This window comes from Ursus arctos, unplaced genomic scaffold (assembly GCF_023065955.2).
Source record: "Ursus arctos isolate Adak ecotype North America unplaced genomic scaffold, UrsArc2.0 scaffold_11, whole genome shotgun sequence".
NCBI classification, from domain to species: domain Eukaryota; kingdom Metazoa; phylum Chordata; class Mammalia; order Carnivora; family Ursidae; genus Ursus; species Ursus arctos.
This window is the reverse complement of record NW_026622775.1, coordinates 45,058,274-45,078,060: the sequence shown is the minus strand read 5'-3', so window position 1 is coordinate 45,078,060 and position 19,787 is coordinate 45,058,274. Positions and strand designations below refer to the sequence as shown.

At 34.7% G+C, this 19,787-nt stretch overlaps 1 protein-coding gene across 2 annotated transcripts in view; it reads right to left on the bottom strand.

Moving 5' to 3' along the window:
* The window catches only part of GRIA2 (glutamate ionotropic receptor AMPA type subunit 2), a 149,690-nt gene that overhangs the window by 56,727 nt on the left and 73,176 nt on the right, over window positions 1-19,787 (bottom strand). For both annotated transcript variants that reach the window (XM_044384426.3, XM_044384427.3), the window contains exons 4-5: window positions 7,616-7,812; window positions 3,455-3,508 (exon numbers count right to left, since the gene is read on the bottom strand). In XM_044384426.3, the coding sequence (XP_044240361.3) occupies window positions 3,455-3,508; window positions 7,616-7,812 (251 nt within the window). The remainder of the gene's footprint in view (window positions 1-3,454; window positions 3,509-7,615; window positions 7,813-19,787) is intronic.

Here is a 19,787-nt window from a genome sequence, read left to right as displayed (position 1 = left end):
TACTATAGTTTTCTATATACCTATGCTTATTTTTCTCTGGTTGCTCCATGAAAAATTTCCATGTTTATATGAGTAAGTCTTTTTTTTTAAAGTAACATCAAACACATCAAGTAATCTGTTTCTCTTTTTTCTGAATATTTAATTTACAGGAGACCTTCTGAATGCTGGGATCTGAATTGGTGCCTCTTTCTATCTCCTCTGCAACTGTTACTCTGGCGTGTCCCTTCACCATGTTTCTGACTAGTTCCCCCACTTCCTGGATCACTGTTCTCTCACGTTTTACACACTCCTTACAGAGCCCTCAATCCTTTCCAAAGACACACTGGAGGTTAATTCTTTGAGACACTGAATAGCTCAAGATATCTTCATTTTGCTCTGACACTTGATTAGTATTTTGGCTGGGTACCAAATTTTAAGTTGAGACCCTCATGATCTGAAGGCATTGTTCCATCAACTTTTATTGTTCCTATTGAAAAATACAATGTCATTATTTCTAATTATTTTTTGTATGTGTCCTGCTTCATACACCTTTCTGCCCTCACCTCCCACCTGTCCGAAACTTTAAACATCTTCTATTAATCTCTGAAATTTCATGATGACATCTTCTTTGAAACATGAAAGAAGTCTCTTTTCTTTCATTGTTTTGTATACTCAATGGGCATAATTGTGTCATCGAGTACTGGGAATTTTTCTGAATGCTTTTTGATAATTTCTTTCCCTGTCTTCACTATTTTGTCTTTCTAGAAAGCTGATTATTAAGACATTGTAACTCTTAGATTAAACGTCTAAGTTCCTCACAGGTTCCCTGCACACACCACTTCATATTGTATTGTCATTTTGTTACATATTCTGGAAGATTTTTCTTAACCTTTTCATCAAAGTCATATAATTTACTTGTTATTTTAGAAAAAAAAAAAGTTAATGTCAGATAGTTCTTTCTTATTCTCTGAGTTTTTTTTTTTCTTTTTCATAACATACTTTTTCTCTTCTTTATGGATAGTTAAATTTTCTCCTATTTCTCTGCAGATATCCATTACAATTTTAAACATTTTTCTTGTGTTTTCTGCCTGCCCTGTTTATTTTATTTATTCATTCATTTATTTGTTTGTTTGTTTTGTATTGCATCCTTCATGGCCCTGGCTTTTCTCAAATGACTGATTCTCCTTGGCTATTTTAACACTTAGACACCAGAAAATTTCTTGGAATTTCAATGGGCATGGGAGAGGCTCGTTGATGAATGTGTTTCACCGTAAAGTAGATAGTAAGGTGGGGTGGATTGCAGTCTTTCTGTCCATATCTATGGGTTGAAGAAATGAGAACTGGATCCCTTTCTGACCACTTCTTCATCACTTTATGTACAAATTATCCTTTTAAATGCTGTGTCGGCATTTAATCTGTTCAGCATTTAATCACAATCTGTTTTGGGAGCCTAATCAAGCATTGCCAATTCCTGAGGAAATTCATCAATAATGGTATCTGAGGACTTTTCTGTCTTTTATCACCACCTCCTTTATCACTCATTAGACCCTGGACAGGGAAAGGGGGACATCTCCTATCAAGAGTTGGAGATGAAAGCTCTTCAACTCTGAATGGCATTCTTTAATTTTAAATGTCAGTGAAATTTTCAAGTGCTCTCTAAATTCTCAGCAACTGCAGCACTCCTCAGATTCTTTGAACTTCCTGATTCACTAGAAGTTCCATATGGTGAAGATACCAAGTATTCAGAAATGGAAAAGCAGAATTTGAATTCAGATAAAATACTAGGTATGCTCCTCCTTAGAAGCATGACAGGAGCAGACACTTGTTTTCTGTTTTTAATTTTTTTTTTTTTTTTTTACTTTGGTCATTCGTGCATTTCTTTCCTTTTCATAGCATCAGATATCAACTCTCAAACTGATGAACCACCTTCTGTCATTATTTCTCAATGTTCCAATATAATCTTCTCCATCTGGACATTTTTAAAGATCAACGGCTTTCAGTGTGGCTCTGTGTTGTTTATCAAATGGCACAATTCACACAGGGGACTGACTGTCCAGGCTGTTCCCTGCACAGAATGTGGCTGTGAAGAGAGTGAATACAGAGCTTTGGCTATTTTAACCCTTGCTTCTCTGGTAGGGAATCATTTAGGATCTATAATATCCTACAAATGCATAAATTCTAATGAAGTTAGTCATTTCATTGGTAGACAGAAGCTTTATCTGAACCACCAACTTCTACTAATAACATGCAGATTTGAGATTTACTATTCTCAATCACTGGGGCCGCCTTCTAGTGAAAACAGTATTTATCAATTGTAAAGTTTTTTTTTCCCCATCATTATTAGAAATAATGTCTTCTGATATAACAATCTAATATTCCAGAAACCACCTACAGAAATAAATCTACAGGGGCACCTGGGCTCAGTGGGTTAAGTGGCCAACTCTTGGTTTGGCTCAGGTCATGATCTCAAGGTCATGACATCAACCCCTGAGTGGGGCTCCATGCTGCTGAGAGTAAAGCCTGCTTGGGATTCTCTCTCTCCCTCTCCCTCTGCCCTTACCCTCCATCCCTCTTTCTCTCTCCCTCTCTATTTCTAAACAAACAAAGAAAGAAAAAACAACAAAGAAAGAAATCTACATTTAGGTAAATATGAAACCTTTTCAGAGTTCTATTATGGTTTTTAGAACAAACTCTCATTTTCTCCCTCCTTTTCTATCTTCCTGAGGTTGGGGAGGGCAGTTTTCTCAGTCAAGTAAGATCATACTTCCTCAAAGAATATAAACCTTTGCAACGGGAAAGGTTTAAGGTCATTATACTACTGATCTAAAAACTATTTTGAAAAAAATGTCTAATGACAATTCTAAATTGGCTCTGATTATACTTAAGAGAGGAGGATACAATTAACCACTTGGATGTTCAATATAATCGTAATTTGACAGAAATCCCAATGGAAGTGATTAGCTACAGGGATTTAATTTCATTGTGTTGCCTACATAGCAAATAGAAAATCAGCAATAAATAAAAATAATATATTAATATTCTTGACATTTGCAGCTTTAATTTTTCACTAAGATGTATTCTCACAAATGTGAATTTGTTTCAAATATTGTATTTACTAAAAACATTAAAGGAATGAACAAAAGGAAAAATTATAAAACACTGTGATAGTGAGAAACAAGAGAAAATTTGAACAATTAAACTTTAAATATTTTTGAAAACTTTTCCATGATTAAATATGCCTTCTAAGATAATTTATAAAGTTTGTCAAATATTTCTTATATCACTTATAATAGGAAATTGACTAGAAAATGTAGAGTGGGAAGTCTAAAGCACAAACTCAGAAAAATATTGTCACTTCTAATTGATCAATATAATCAAGATACGTTTTTAAAAATACCACTGATAAATGTTGGTCGTTCAAAGCTATTTTATAAGTATCTCTATTAAAATTATAAATATCAATTAATTCACCTACCAGATTTGCAATGATATAATGGTAACCTTTAACATGCTTTCCAATGGTAATAACCTAACAAAGATAAAGAAACAATTATGTAATACATGCAACAATATAAATTATAATTATTGATGTTATGACCCAATTGAGGAAAAAAGTGGAATTTTATCTACCATGTTTTTGGATATTCTATGATGAGTCCTGTTTGACAAAATATAATTATCAAATCCAGAGAATATTTCTCTCAGAAAAACATAACAATACACTTTTGTGCTTTATTAATGCTATCTTTCAAGAAGTCAACAACTAAACAAATAACTACCTCAGTTTTGTCAACAGTGAAAATAAGGTCACAAGATTTTATGAAATGTAAAATGAAAAGAATGTTGAATCTATCATAAGTCATAATTTTATTCCTACAAAAAGCTATTTTTCTAAAACATTAGACAGCTTAAATCAACACCTGAGATTTTTATATTCACACATCGACACTCAAATTTATAGTAGAACATAAATTTTAAAAAATATTAATAAGCATATAAAATTCTTAGATGAATCTATAAAATAATATTCCCATCTGAAGAGTCTTGAAATGCTTGCAATTTAGTTCAAATGAACATTATTATTTCCAGCTTGAGGCAGCAAAGCATCAGAAAAGCTAATCTTTCTCCACAAAAAAATTCTAAGTCCAAACTCATTGGCAAGATAAACACATCATGGAACACGTGGTCATTTTGGTAATGCTCACGACAGTTTGGGGCATTATTGAATCAATGTGACTTTTCACTGATCTATAGCAATTCAAGAGAGTAGACGTTGGTGAAACGGCCATGCTGTAGTACTTGTACTTAGATATTCAAATGTACTTTTTATTTTTCAGAAAATTGTCACACCAATAGAAAGCATGAAATGCCGGGGCTACAGACAAATGTTCAAACCATTAGCTCATTTCCCTGATGACACAGTTTTGGTGGCTTCCCATTGCTTCTAGCATAATAAGCAAAATCCTTATTTTGCTGCAAGTCCAATGCTGCAAGTCCAATGATCTTGAAAGCTTCTCCAGGCCCTCTTTTCCACTCTCTATACTAGAGTCTTATCAGCCCTCTTTTTAAGTATTTTTGTACAAGAAAAGGCTTCTTTCCATCACCTCAGGACTTCACATACTCTGCTTCCTCTGCTTGGAAAGTTCTCTCCATCACCGTATCATTTGTCTTATTAAAGCTTCAGGCACAAGGAATCTCAGCCCAATGTTACCTCTTGGGAAAAGACTTCCCTGACCTCCCCTTATCCCAGACAGTCAGGTACTCCAAAGCAATGCATTTAGTTAAAGAACAAGGGCAAAATCTTAGGAAAGATTCCACCAAATGCCCCTTTGATGGTAAGTGATAGCTATTTGGAAGGGAGTTAGAGCTTGTATCATTTTTTAACCTATTTTTATGTAATACAATTAAATTCACTTTTTCCAAGAAAATGAACCCTCTGTATTGAAAGGAAAAATGTGAAAAAAAAGATGTCCTTCTGCATGAAAAACATATTAATTAGCATCAATTGAATTGAGTTGATTATGTCCCTCATAATTCCTACTGATACTGTTGATTTTGCTTACTGTTCATTCTACTTTCTGAATCATGCATGTCTTCCTTTTGGGAATTAAAAACAAACAAACAACAGCAAAACGTCATATAAATGGTGCTACCAGTAGTTGAATTTAGTGTTCACTGAAAGAAAGGGGGGGATAGAAAATTCACTAGCCTTGCCTCTACATAGGAATTTGTGTTGACCATACTATCACATTTTTGCTTTATAATAATCATTAACATTGCACTAACAATAGTAAATTTATTTTATTAGAAATATTTAATTTCTAAATGTTTCTGATGGCTAAGTCCTTCCCCCCCCATCACAACCAGAAATAAGTAACTCCAAGGTTTTATTGAATGATAAAGTACTCATAATCAACAAAGATCGAATCTCTTTCTAACTTTAAGCTATTACACCAATAAAGTTTCATCACCTCTGTTCTCTTGTAAGTATTGATAGAGTGAATAAGTAAATAGTGTTTCCTTTTCTTGAAATGAACATCAACCCACTTTTTGCTTTGTAAACTCTACTCCTTGAATGTTTTCCATGATCTCCTAATTTTTTTGTAATTTTTTCATAACACCCTGTTCTCTTCATTCATATATATGCCATCATTACAATTGCATATTAATTTCTGTAAATATATCATAAATATTCACCTTAATGGGGTTTTGCCTGTTTTGTTTAACATTACTTTCTTGGATCCACACAGTGCCTATCTGGCAAACATTAGACACTCAAGGAAATTTACTGAATGAGTAAATGAACGCACCCAGGCCAGACAAACGCTGCCAGTATGTGAACCCTTCATAGATCCTTCTGTCCCTGTTAAAGATAGGTTCTTTCTCCTCCTCTTAGACCACATTGTTTTCTAACTTGTAATACTATAGTGTGACATGTAAAATTTGTCTTCCCCTCTAAACCATGGATTAATGGGGTACAGATACCACTCTTCCCTTTCTTTGCATATTTCGTCCTAGACACAGAGGATGTCTGTAGTTAATGTTTGCTGAATGATGCAACCAACAACTGTACACACTCATTTAATAAATTCAAGAGTGTCATAAAAATACGATATACATGTGCAAAATCTCTGTACCTTTTGAATGGATTTCCAAATGGACATTTAATCATCATATATTTGTTTCAAAATATTCCATTCTATATATTCCCAATTTCTCCTATAGTTTCCCTCTTCTAGTTTTGGAAATAATTATTTTCACATAGACTTTCTCCAACATTTATTATGATGATCCATGAATTCATAAATTCTTTAAAAAAAGACTAATGACTATTATTAAAATTCAGTTTTAATGAGAATCTCCTATGAAATTCAAGTGAGTTGTTGAGGTTCACATTTGAACAAGAGGCCTTCAGGTTAAAAACAACCCTAACTTCATCTCCTGAGACAGGAATCAAGATTTTTCCACTGAAATGTTCACCTCTCTGGCATATAACATTTAGCTCTTTCTCATAACAAGTTAGGTTTATCCAGTTATTTAATATTTTATGCGAGATCCATTTTGTATGTCTTAGGGCCTGTATTATTACATATCAATTAAAGCTGCATCAACATTTATGTTTGCAAATACTTTGTGTTATACAAATTAGTGAATTAATTGTCTCCTCAAAGCCTAGAAGGGCCAGTAAATGCATACTTGACTGCCTATTTTTTTTCCAATCCTATATTATCCTAAGGAACTAGCAGCCACTACATACACACACACACACACACACTCTCTCTCTCTCTCTCTCTCTCTCTCTCATCAGTTGGAAAAAGAAGCAGATACCCAGTGAAACAGATCTTAACTCACTAAATCTTGACGCTGCTTCACCAACATCCCTGGTCACTTACCCTATGTATATAATATAGTGGATCTTATTTTTATCATTAGGATATTACTGAATGGCTGTCCTACCCTAAAAGACCTTAAATGGAATCAAGGTGGTATGGTTAAGTACAGATGAAACATCCTTATGTCCGGTAAACTTCTCAAACGGCAAACACAGACTGAATATGTCTCTCCTACAAATTTTAATTTCACAGATTAACAGTTTCAGAGTGACACAAAGCCAACCTAACTGGAGGAAAAAAAAATCTTGGAAAAATAAATACAGGCTTTATCTGAAGACACAGATGCATTCAGACAATATAGGCTTAACGTTCCATACTGTGCTCTAATGTCTGATGTTCTCCATATTTTACCATGAACTACTCACTTTTCCCTTAGAACCCCAGCCTTATTTTCACTTAATTGATGGCTGTGTTCTTATCTCTAAAAAGTTCAATAAGTAAAATTTTACATTTCCAACTAAAAATATCAAAGTTTAGGGCAATGCTTATCATATAAAACATAAGACTCAGTAGTTACAGACTGAATATAGTTAATGATTATCATGATGTGTCAGCATGATTGAAGACCATCTGCTATTGCTAACCGAAGCCAGAGGTAATTTAATTGATGATCTCTGCTGCATCCTACATAAACCATAAAGGAAAAACTGCTGTTCAGCACCTCAGGCAAATACTCATTGCAAATGCTGACACTGCACGCACATTCTATATTTGGTGCCATTAGAAAACAGAGGGTAGCCAACCTGGTCTACGATGTCGTTTACTTTATCCCGTTCACAGTCGAGGATTACACGCCGTTCCTTTTTTAACTCCAGATCTTGAAAAAGTGATCGGTATGTCTCATCTTTCTTGTCATTGTTAATGTTCCCCACATTGATAGCAGTCACTTGCCATTTCTTCTCAGCAGCAGAATCCAGCACAGCTTGCAGTGTTGATAAGCCTAGGAAGCCAAAGAAAAATGATGACTGATAAAGATACTTGAATAACTCAGAATTACGTTGTGAAATTGACAGCGAATATATTTTTACGGCTGATATTTTTGTGCAACTGAGGGGATGTTGACTCCTCCAAAAAGCTACAGTGATGATCTTTATCGACATCGACTTATTTCCGCTTCACATCAAAAGCTCTTTTATCTATATGCTGTTATTCTGATGGAAAGAACCATGGTTTGGGGGCAAAATAGTCTCCCCTTCTTTCAGCTCTTTCAGCTGTCTTCTTTTGGATATTACTAAAGAGCAATGTCTGTGATACCTTTGGTTAAAGTGAGATCCAAAGACATTACACACATTTCTTTCTCTTAGAGAATGGGCAAGACTGTTTCTTTACATATGACAGTCTATCACTTCATATTAACATCCTCAAGAGGTTGCAAACATTTTCAGGGAGACAAATCTACATGAGTCTTTGTAAGCATATGAGCCAATAATCTCGATGAGGCTGTTGTATTTCCTTCTATTGTCTTCTAGTCAGCAGTTGTTTTTCCTCAGCCTTCTGTTACATCATGTTTTTGTTATTGGAACTGATCCCATAGAGATTAAAATGTTCACCTATTAACCAGATGGTAGCAGTTAGTTTTCTAGCTCAGATTTGTTACATTTACTTAACTTTCCAAATGTAAGAGCTGTTTACTGTTTATCAATAGCCTTGCTTATGGCACCATACGACTTATACAGTGACTAACTGAACATAATAAAATAATTAATAAATAATAAATAAATAAATAAATAAATAAATAAATAAATAAATTTTCTTTTTCTTTTTAATAAAAATGCATTGCCTCCTATGTAGGATTGAGAAGGAAAACAATTGGGGAATTTATTGCTTAAAGTTAAATGTGCACTTTAGCAGTTGGAAAAGCAGTATATAAACTGTCTTCCACACCACTTCAATTCTTCACAGCCAACCTAAATTCATTATTTCTATTAATAGCTTAATGAACAACACCAAATCTGGGCTCCAAAAAGAATTCAGGACTCATCACATCATCTTCCTGATTCCAGAAAGTCATACATCTTTCTCAGAAGAATGCTGATTTCTTTTTACCCATAAAATCTGGGATTTGCCTAACGTGATCACACTGCTTTATAAATTTTATTCATATGCTACACTTTATTTCAATCTATTTACTATGGCACAAATTTGTGCATTCTAAAAAAAATTATTTAATCTGGAAAACATCATTAAAAATTGTATTGATTCAATACTGGCCAAGAAGATGCAAGATTAGCCTGGAACATCTTGTGATACAAAATGCAAGGAAGCTCTCCAAAACTATCAGCCTTGTGTCAAAAGACTCTGGAGCCAATGTGTTGAAGATCACTTAAAGTAAAGATAAGGCAATTTGGATATCAGTAAGAGGAATAACTGCAAAAGACTTAAATACATAACATATCTTAAATCCATGAATCCTTATTAATATCTAAAAATATAAACTACCAAAACTGAAACATCAAGAAATAGAAAATTTGAACAGACTGATAACCAACATAGAAACTGAATCAGTGATATTTAAATACATATAAATATCTGGTTGCCTTTGAAGGATACTAGGAGCTGAGTTATTATTTTGAAATTGGTAAATAAAGGAAGAGAAACAAGAATTTTCCTGCCCTTCCTATATGAACCATACTCAGGATAATAATTAAGACAGCTTTTCCTTTTTGGAAAGACTCCAGCTAACAAATGAGGAAGGAATATAGATTTAGAATTACAACCACTTGTAACACCTAGCAAATTAATTAATCAAGGTAACAATCATTAACTGTTGCTAAAAACACAAAAAGAGAGATGATCAGAAGCTACATGTCTCTAAATAGAAATATTTAACATCACCTGTGGAGTATTCCTGCAAAAAAATATGAACATGAATCCTACCAAGCTTCTAGATCAAGCTACCAATTTATAAGGAATATGTAGCAGAGTAATATGCTAAATATCAGTGTTGCAATCATCAAACTGAAACTCTACATATGTTATTAAAGACTTAAGAGATATATTAACCAATTTGGAAATAGGGACCTCATTTTTATCTTGATTCAAATAAACTGTGGGAAAAAATAGATGATGATATTAATGAATTACTGTGAATCTGCCTGCAAATGATAATGACATTGTGGTTGTGCCGAAAACAGGAGTATTCTTTCACAGTACAAACTGAAATATGTACAGATGAAATTACATGATGGCAGGTATTTGTTTCAAAATAATTGTGAAGGACAAAGGGATATAGATAGTTACAGGATTCCTTGTATATTGGTCATTAACAAAGCTGAGTTAAGAGTGCTTGGGGGTCTTCATACTATTCTCTTTATTTTTTATTTAAAATATTTCATTATGAAAATTGAAAATAATTTATTTTTATTTCAATTTAGGAAGTTGAACCATAAATTGAACTTAGAGTGAATGTGGGGGTTTTTGGCAAAACAACAATAATTGTTTCCTCTGTGCAGTCCATGTACCAAAAACACAGGATACACAAGAATTTCTCAAGGGATAATTTAAACAAGAGACCACATTATATTGTAAAAAAAAAATCTATTAATGATAAAATTTCTTTTAAAAACTTCATGGATCACCTACGATTTTCATTCACTATTTATAAATAAATCTTTCCATGATTTAATTCAAACCCTTTTCCTGTTTTTCATCATCAGTGAAGATAGAACATACAGCTGGCCATCATGATCAATTCAACAGCTCTCAGAGTGCTTGAAAACAGTTATTAAATCTATCCAGTCTTTTTTCCTGAGTGGGAAAAAAAAAAGCTAATTTTCTAAATCTCTCTCACTATCTAGGTCCTACTTTCCCACATTCTAATCTTTATGCAACTAACTCTTCCTTGTTACCTCCTTAAAAACATTATATCCATGAATGATCTTCCATTTGCTATCCACATAATATCATACAGCACTGGGATTCCTTTCTTCCAGGCAGAAATTATTTTTTGTTTTTATTTAATCATGAAGTTTACCACATACTAAAATTTCAAGTGTTAATGTTCTTGATATTCTATTCCAACTTTCAACAAATATTATAAGAAATTTTGGATATAAATAATGATTTGTAAATATCAAGTGATAGTTCTATACCTAACATTTATTGGCAGTTCATCTTGTCAAAAAATATGGAGATGATGTATTACACTAATAAGAATGCATTTAAAAAAATGGTTGAGTTTTCAACTTATTCATTCTTGTGTCAAAAGTAACTCACAGTTGGTGTGGATTTTCAGTTATTAAAACTCTCAGAATTAATGTTTTGTAACCTATGAAGCCTAAAAACATTACATCCATTAAGAAGCTAAATAGCTCAAGTGGTGCAATATCAGACGTGATTAATTTAGTGCCATCAGAAGACAATGAATAATATTAACTCATCTCCTAGGGACAGCCAGAAGTAACTCACAATCCATAAAATAGTCTGACTCATGATTTAAAGAGATTGCTGTCCCATGCTTAGTAATCCATATTCTTGAATTTGTTTTTTTGCTAATAGCAACAGACCTCTTAGTCTATCGACTTGATTTGTGTCTTCCCCACAACTAAGAGTTTTGTATTAATTCTGGTTACTTTAAAATTAGCAGATCATTTTAAAACCCACTGAAAAATACATGTTACAACTATTGAGGTGAAATTAACCTCTTCAAACTTAACACAAATTCATGTTCTTGGTCTCTTGGTACCACATTCTAATTAGGGGGAAAATATTACTTGAGATAATTACTCTTTCCCTTCCACACAAACTGGTATCTTCGTAAATACCTCCATCCCTTAATTGGACTATAAACTTGTATGGACAGTGGACATTCTTTATAAATATTGGTTTACTTCAAGTTGTTACTAAGTGGTAATTACTCTACTTTAGTATCTATACTATATCAGGATAGCTGAATTATAGCAGAGACTGATTTCTTATTACTGAATTACTCAGAACAAAGAAAGCTGGAGATACGCAGTTGTTCATCTACAAATAGGGGAAAAAAAAACCCAGAAAATTAACAATTCCTCCTAATCCATATATTTAAAATACATTCTAAAGTAACTCAAGAATATTACAAGGTCTAAAATTAAGTTTTAAACTCTATATTCTCAGGCTTTTGGCTAAAATAAAGAATGACTAGACTATGTTTGTTGGACAACATTACCACTTCAAGAGCCTAATTGTTGCAAGACTAGTTATTGTTGTATAATCTATTTGTGACCTGACAATTATCCTAAAACTCTCCCAAAGTATTACCATCAGTACTTCACTGTTTCATCTTGAGCTAGTGTTAGTAATACCAGGAGAGAGTTATAGAAATGTTATCAGCCTAAAGACAGGTAAAGTCTAAGTGTTTTAGTCTGTATATTAGTGGGTAGAATTAAGAATGATTACTGCAAATAGGTATATTTCATTCAGACTATTTTTTTCTTTTCAAAAATATTTTCTTTGTTTCATTTAAAATTCACTGCCATTATTCATCTTTCAGGCACGGAAATTAATATTTATGATCTCTAAATCATGGCAGCATGCCTAGGCAGATTAGATTAACATATATTTCCCTCATTGACTTTCTCAGGACATCTGAAAAGAAATTTATAATTTGGAAGCATTTTTATTCTATGCATGATTTCTTCTTGGAACCAGAATCAAAGTGCCTTCAGGGAACAAATAGTATGGCTCAAAATTAAAATCAAGACATAAAGGTATAAAGCATTAGTTCTGGTTTTACTTACTGTCTATAGAAACGTGTTGTCTTACCTTATTGACATTGAACCAGTAAATAGGAAACACATTTTTATGAAAGTCTTGGTTCAAATATAATACATAAAACTATATTTAATGCATTAACATAGGTAAGCCCATTACTCTATAGTTCCAAATGTATTGAAGATCTATCTACCTACTGTCTATGAAGTAATAATATGCTTTTAGGAAGAGCACTGAGTCATCAAGGAGTGATACAGTATGGCTTGGATAAAGAGAAGACAGCGGTCCTAAAACATCACAGGCACCAAATGAACATTTTCAGCACTCCTTTCATGAGTAAACTTGAAATAGAAGAAGATGAACTCTACCAAGACCAAGATGCATCTATGTCCTCCCTTGTTTATAACTGGGACATGGATTCCTGGACTAGGTGCTCAGCATTTTGATGGATGGTGGGAAGCAGGAAGGGTTTAAATGGCAGTCTTAGGAGCAGTGCAATAAAAAAGCATAGACAATTTTAATTTTTTTCATCTAGCTCATATTTGGGGCAAAATGTTAGTGACCCATTTTCAAGCTTTGGCCCCATGCTGCTCAAAAGAACATCAATTAGTATATTTAGAAATTAAAATTTAATAATATAGAGGTTCCTGGGTGGCTCAATTGGTTAAGCGTCTGCCTTCAGCTCACGTCATGATCCCCAGGGTCCTGGGATGGAGCCCCACGTCAGGCTCCCTGCTGAGTGAGGAGCCTGCTTCTCCCTCTCCCTCTGCTCCTCACCCTAGCTTGTGTGCTGTTCTCTTCTCTCTCTCTCTCAAATTGATAATAAATAAAATCTTAAAAAAAAACAAAAACAAAAAAACCAATATGTTTATTTAATTCTAGACTCTCAGAAAAGTAAAGATTATTAAAAATTGAAAAAAATAAAACCCTATATGCCAACAAATTAGACAACCTAGGAAAAATGGATAAATTCCTAGAAACATATAAATTACCAAAACTGAAACAGGAAGAAATAGAAAATTTGAACAGACCAATAACTAGCAAAGAAATTGAGTCAGTAATCAAGAAACCACATGGCTTCACAGATGAAATCTACCAAACATTTAAAGAAGAGTTAATACTTACTCTTCTGAGACTATTCAAAAAATAGAAAAGAAAGGAAAACTTCCAAATTCATTCTATGAGGACAGAATTACCCTGATACCAAGACGAGATAAAGACACCACTAAGAACGAGAACTACAGGACAATATTCCTGATGAATATTCTCAATAAAATGCTCTCAAACTGACTTCATTAATACATTTAAAAAAAAAAATCATTCACCACAATCAAGTGGGATTTACTCCTGACTTGCAAGGGTGGCTCAGTATTCACAAATCAATCAATATAATACATCACATCAATAAGAGAAAGGATAAGAACCATTTGATCAATTCAATATATGCAGAAAAAAAATTTGACTAAGTACAACATCCAGACATGATAAAAACCCTGAACAAAGTAGGTTTAGAGGGAACACACCTCAACGTAATAAAGGCCATCTATGAAAAACCCACAGATAATATTATCCTTAATGGGGAAAAACTGAAACCTTTTCCCCTAAGTTCAGGAACAAGACACACATGTCCACTCTCACCACTTTTATTCAAAATTGTACTGGAGCCCTAGTTACAGGAATCGGACTACAAAAAGAAATACCAAATTGGTAAGGAAGAAGTAAAACTTTCACTATTTGCAGATGACATGATACTGCGTATAGAAAACAAAAAAGACGGCACCAGAAAACTGCTAGAACTCACACACGAATTCAGTAAAGTTGCAGGATACAAAATCAATGTACAGAAACCTCTTGCATTTCTATACACCAATAACGAAGCAGCAGAAAGAGAAACAAAAAACAATCCCATTTACAGTTGCACCCACAATAATAAGATACCTACGTATAAACCTAACCAAAGTGGTGAAAGACCTGTACCCCGAAAATTACAAAACACTGATGAAAGAAACTGAAGATGACACAAAGAAATGGAGACATTTCATGCTTATGGATTGGAAGAAGAAATATTGTTAAAATGTCAATACTTCCCAAAGCAATCTATACACTTAATTCAATCCCTACCAAAATGCCAACAGAATTCTTCACAGAACAAGAAGAAATAATCATAAAATTTGCATGAAAACACAAAAGATCCCAAATAACCAAAGCAATCTTGAAGAAATGCAAAGCTGGAGACATCACAATTCTGGACTTCAAGTTTTATTACAAAGCTGCAGCGATCACAACAGTATGATCCCGGCACAAAAAGACACATAGATCAATGGAACAGAACAGAAAATCTAGAAATAAATCCACAATTATGTGGTCAATCAGTCTTTGACAGAGCAGGAAAAAATATCCAATGGGAAAAAGAAAATCTCTTCAACAAATGGTGTTGGGAAGACTAGACAGCAACAAGCAAAAGAAAGAAACTGGACCACTTTCGCACACCATACACAAAAATAAATTCAAAATGAATTAAAGACCTAAATGTAAGACCTGAAACCATACAAATCCTAGAAGAGAACATAGGCAATAATTTCTTTGACCTCGGCCAGAGCAACTTCTTTCTGTCTCCTGAGGCAAAGGAAACAAAATCAATAAATAAACTGTTGGGACTACATCAAAATAAAAAGCCTCTGCACAATGAAGGAATCAGTCAACAAAACTAAAAGGCAACCTACAGAATGAGAGATGTTTACAAATGATATATCTGATAAAAGGTGAGTATCAAAAAATATATAAAGAACTTATAAAACTCAACACCTGAAATAACAAATAATCCAATTAAAAATGGACAGAAAACATGAACAGACATTTCTCCAAAGAATACATACTGATGGCCAACAGACACATGAGAAGATCCTCATCATCACTGATCATCAGGGAAATGTGAATCAAAATTACAAGGAGATATCACCTCACACCTCAGAATGGCTAAAATCAACAACACGAGAAACAGGTATTGGAAAGGATGTGGCAAAAAAGGAACCTTCATGAACTATTGGGAATATAAATTGGCACAGCCACTGTGGAAAACTGGATGAAGGTTCCCAAAAAAGTTAAAAATAACCTTATGATCTGGCAATTGCACTGCTGGGTATTTACCCAAATAATACAAAACCACTAATTCGAAGAGATACATGCACCCTTATGTTTATAGCAGTGTTATTTACAATGGCCAAGACATGAAAGCAGCCCAAGTGTCTATCGATTGATGAATGGATAAAGAAGATGTGTTATATATACACAAAGAATGAAATCTTGCCATTTGCAATGACATGGATGGAGCTGGAGAATATAATGCTAAGCAAAATAAGCCAGTCAGAGAAAGACAAATACCATATGATTTCATTCACATGTGGAGTTTAAGAAAAAACAAACAAACAAAAGGAAAAAATAAAGAAAGAAAGAGAGAGAGAAAGACTCTTAACTATGGAGAAGATGGTTACCAGAGGGGAGGTGGGTGGGAGGATGGGTGAAATAGTTGACGGGGATTCAGAAGTGCACTTGTTGTGATGAGTACTGGGTATTGTATGGAAGTGTTGAATCACTATATTGTACACCTGAAACTAATATAACACAAAGTATGTTAAGTAACTGAAATTAAAATAAATTTTTTTAAGTTGAGAAAAAAAAAAAGAAACCTTTATAATCCATGAAGTAGAGAGAGCGCCACATCAAGGACAGACCAAGTTGTTTGAAATTGAAGCATGTAGAGATGTAGTGAAAGATGAAATAATGGAATCTGTTTTTAAAGCATGCATAGCAGGGATAAAGGGAATAAAGACGTGTGCTCGTAATCACGTAACACTACATAAGGAAGTGCTTCCTTGAAGTGTATGAGGTTAATGGCCGAAGGAAAGAAAACCAGTCACACAATAAATGCACGAATGAGCTTTTTAAAGTGTAATATGATGGCAAAGCTATAAAAATTAAGACAGTAATAAGAAAAAAATTGGATAGCAAAATCCCATTTCCTCGGTCCAGGTAAAACACTATATAAAGATCAAGTCATTTGCTAATATTTTGAGTCTTACACACTTATCTCTGAAAACAGTTTCAGATCTAGTGTAACATTGTTCATATTAAAACAGGAGCACAGCTATTTGATAATACCTTGAAAATGTGTCCATAAGGCCATTTTTGGCTTAAATATATGATACATAACTTTAATAAAGAATACTATAACTCTAATAGTCTTCTCTCAAAAGATGAACTTAAACTCAAATCCATTTGTACAATTTCATGACTGGAGATTATCTCATCACTTCAATTTTATTTACTATTTCCGAAGTCTGTATTAATGAAATCACTTCAGAATGTTTCATGTTCTTTTCACAAGTGTGTAAACTCATCCCTCGTCACCTGATCACCTCCCAGAGCTTTTCTTCGTATCTCTCTTCAAATACTAGAGTTTCTCTTTTTCTGTTTATGGCCTCTGTCGTCTAAAGTTCATGTTCACCTACAGGGAGTCACAGCGAGGGTGAGGTATGCCCCTAGAGGAAAACCGCCACCTTCAACTTTGTCAAACAGAATTCATCTTCCGATCCTTCAATTTAGCCAGCGAGATCCAGGTTCTCATATCATCACAAACTTAAAATACACAGATGCTTAACTCTTATTAATACTATCTATTCAATATCAGCTCTGTTCCAGCATCATCTTAAGCGTTGTGTGTACACTTAGAAACTGGACACCCAGTGTAATGGGTGCTGCCTGGACATTGCCTTCTGGGGGCTTACAGCCAGGGCACAAATGAAGACATAGTGCTTGGCCTGTGCGACTGAAACTGGCCCTGGAACATAGTAGCTCAACAGCAGTTCTTGAGTAAAAGAACAGATACTACTATTCAGGATAAATTGTGGTAAGTACTATGTAGGGAAAGAGGAGACTTCTATGTGAGAGAATAAAAGTATGAAACGCAGCTCTGTGGAAATGCTCTAGAAGCTAAGACGTGAAGGAGGAGAAAGAACGAGAGGCGTGTGCAGAGATTTGAGCTGCAAGGGTTTGGTTTGGTGCATCTGGAGACAGTGAAAGAAGTTTAGTTCGATGGATTTAGCTTAGTGAGCAGGACGGTAGCATCAATTGGCAGGAACCAGACCTTAGAGCCATGTTAGGGATTTTCTATTTTATCTTCATTTTCATGAGAAGTGTTTTAAGCAAAGGAATGATAAGGTCAGAAAAGCACTGAAGAGCATTTACACGTTGCGACTACTTTGCGGAAAATGGATTAAAGAGAAACGAGTGTGGAAACGGAGGGGAGGGAGAAGGAACATGTGGTGGTGGCCTGGCCTGGAGCGAAGACAATGAAAAAGAGCGTCCAGAGATAAAATATGTTTGCGTGATAGAAATCACCGCAACAGGAGGCAGGGGTGAAAGAGGCACTCAGAATATTCGCAGACTGTAGGCTAGTTTTATTAACATGACAGAGTTCTAAGGGAGTTCGCAGAGAACAGGAGGAAAGTCTATGAATAAGCTCAGTTTTGAAAGCCTTTTATCACATTAATAAGAAGTATGCTTCGGAATCATCCAGCACATTGCAACCCATATTTTCTTTAAATGGTTCTGCTTTAATTTTTCATTCCTCGTAGGAATAGCAAAGCTCTCCCTTCTCAAAGGGGGCGGGGGGGGCGGGGGAGGGGAGAAGTTGTTGACTTAGCAACTTTTTTCAGCTTGTAGATGCTGGCAGGCTTTTCCATGGAGTGTTCTCATTGCCGAGACTGGGAGGACAGGGCAGGGAATCAGACACCTAGCTTGAGCACCCCAGATGGGATTGCTGCAGCAAATGACTACAGACTAATCAATGGCGAATTGACTGGTGGCTGGCTCTCTTCTTGTCTGCCCTTGCGGGTTAACAAGGTGCCCTATCTTGGTCGAGACAGGCTTCTGGGTTTCATTTGAACCTTTAAATATTCCAAGAAGCAAGCTGCTGAAGAAAGCCTAGTTTGGACTTAGGTACTCTTACAATAACGGTTCTCAATCCTTTTGAGTTTGGTTATGGATACTGTCTTTAGAAAAATATAGATGCAAACATGTGCACAAATGCTCGTTCAACTTTAGTAAGTACACCCACTGAAGCCAAATCACGGACCCAGGAATAGTTAAGAACATCTGAGATTCCAAAGAAAATGAAAACACCAATGTGAAAAGATATGTGCACCCCTATGTGTCTTGCAGCATTATTTACAGTAGCCAAGATAGGGAAGCAGCCCAAGTCTTGACTAATAGATGAATGGATAAATAAGATGTGGTATATATACAACGAAATATCACTCAGCCGTAAAGAAGAATGAGATCCTGCCATTTGTTACAATATGGTTGGATCTAGGGGGTATTATGCTAAGTGAGACAGATGGAGAAAGACAAATACCACATGATTTCACTCATATGTGAAATCTAAAAAACAAAACAAATGAATTAACAATCAGAATCTATTAAAAAAAAAAAAGCAGAACCGGGCACATACAGAGAACAAACTATAAAATATAGAAAACAGAGAATACGGAGAACAAAGTGATGGCTGCCAGAGGGGAGAAGAGTAGGGTGTTGGGCAAAATGGGTGAAGGGGAGTGGGAGATACAGGCTTCCAATTATGGAATGAATAGGTCCTGGGAATAAAAGAATGTAGTCAGTGGTATGGTTGTAGCGTTGTATGGTGAGAGATGGGAGCTACACTTGTGGTAAGCAAAGCGTAATGTACAGAGTTGTTGAATTACTATGTTGTACACCTGAAACTAACGTTAACATCATGTGTCAACTATACTCAAATAAATAAATAAAATTTTAGAAAAGAACATCTGGGATTCTATGACACATACATCAAGCAGGTCTGTTAATACGAAACTTCGCAACATGAAATGTGGGAAACACGAAGGAAGTAACTCCCCCTGAAAATGCAACTTTAGTATAATGAGCCAAGATTCTATCCAATTAGTATGCTAATCAATAACATCTCATCATAAACTCAGAATAACGAAAACGTGTGGGTCTGGTGTCAGAAGACCTGGGTCGAATTGTACCAGCCGCTCGAGTGGATCATGAGCAAGTCCTTTAACTTCTCTGAGGTTCAGAGATGTCATTTTAAAGCAAGGTTAATAACGGTCACCTCTTCCTCATAAAACTTTTGCACGTGAAGATATTTAATTGCTACAAATTTCTCTAGAAGTCCTTATTTGCATATTT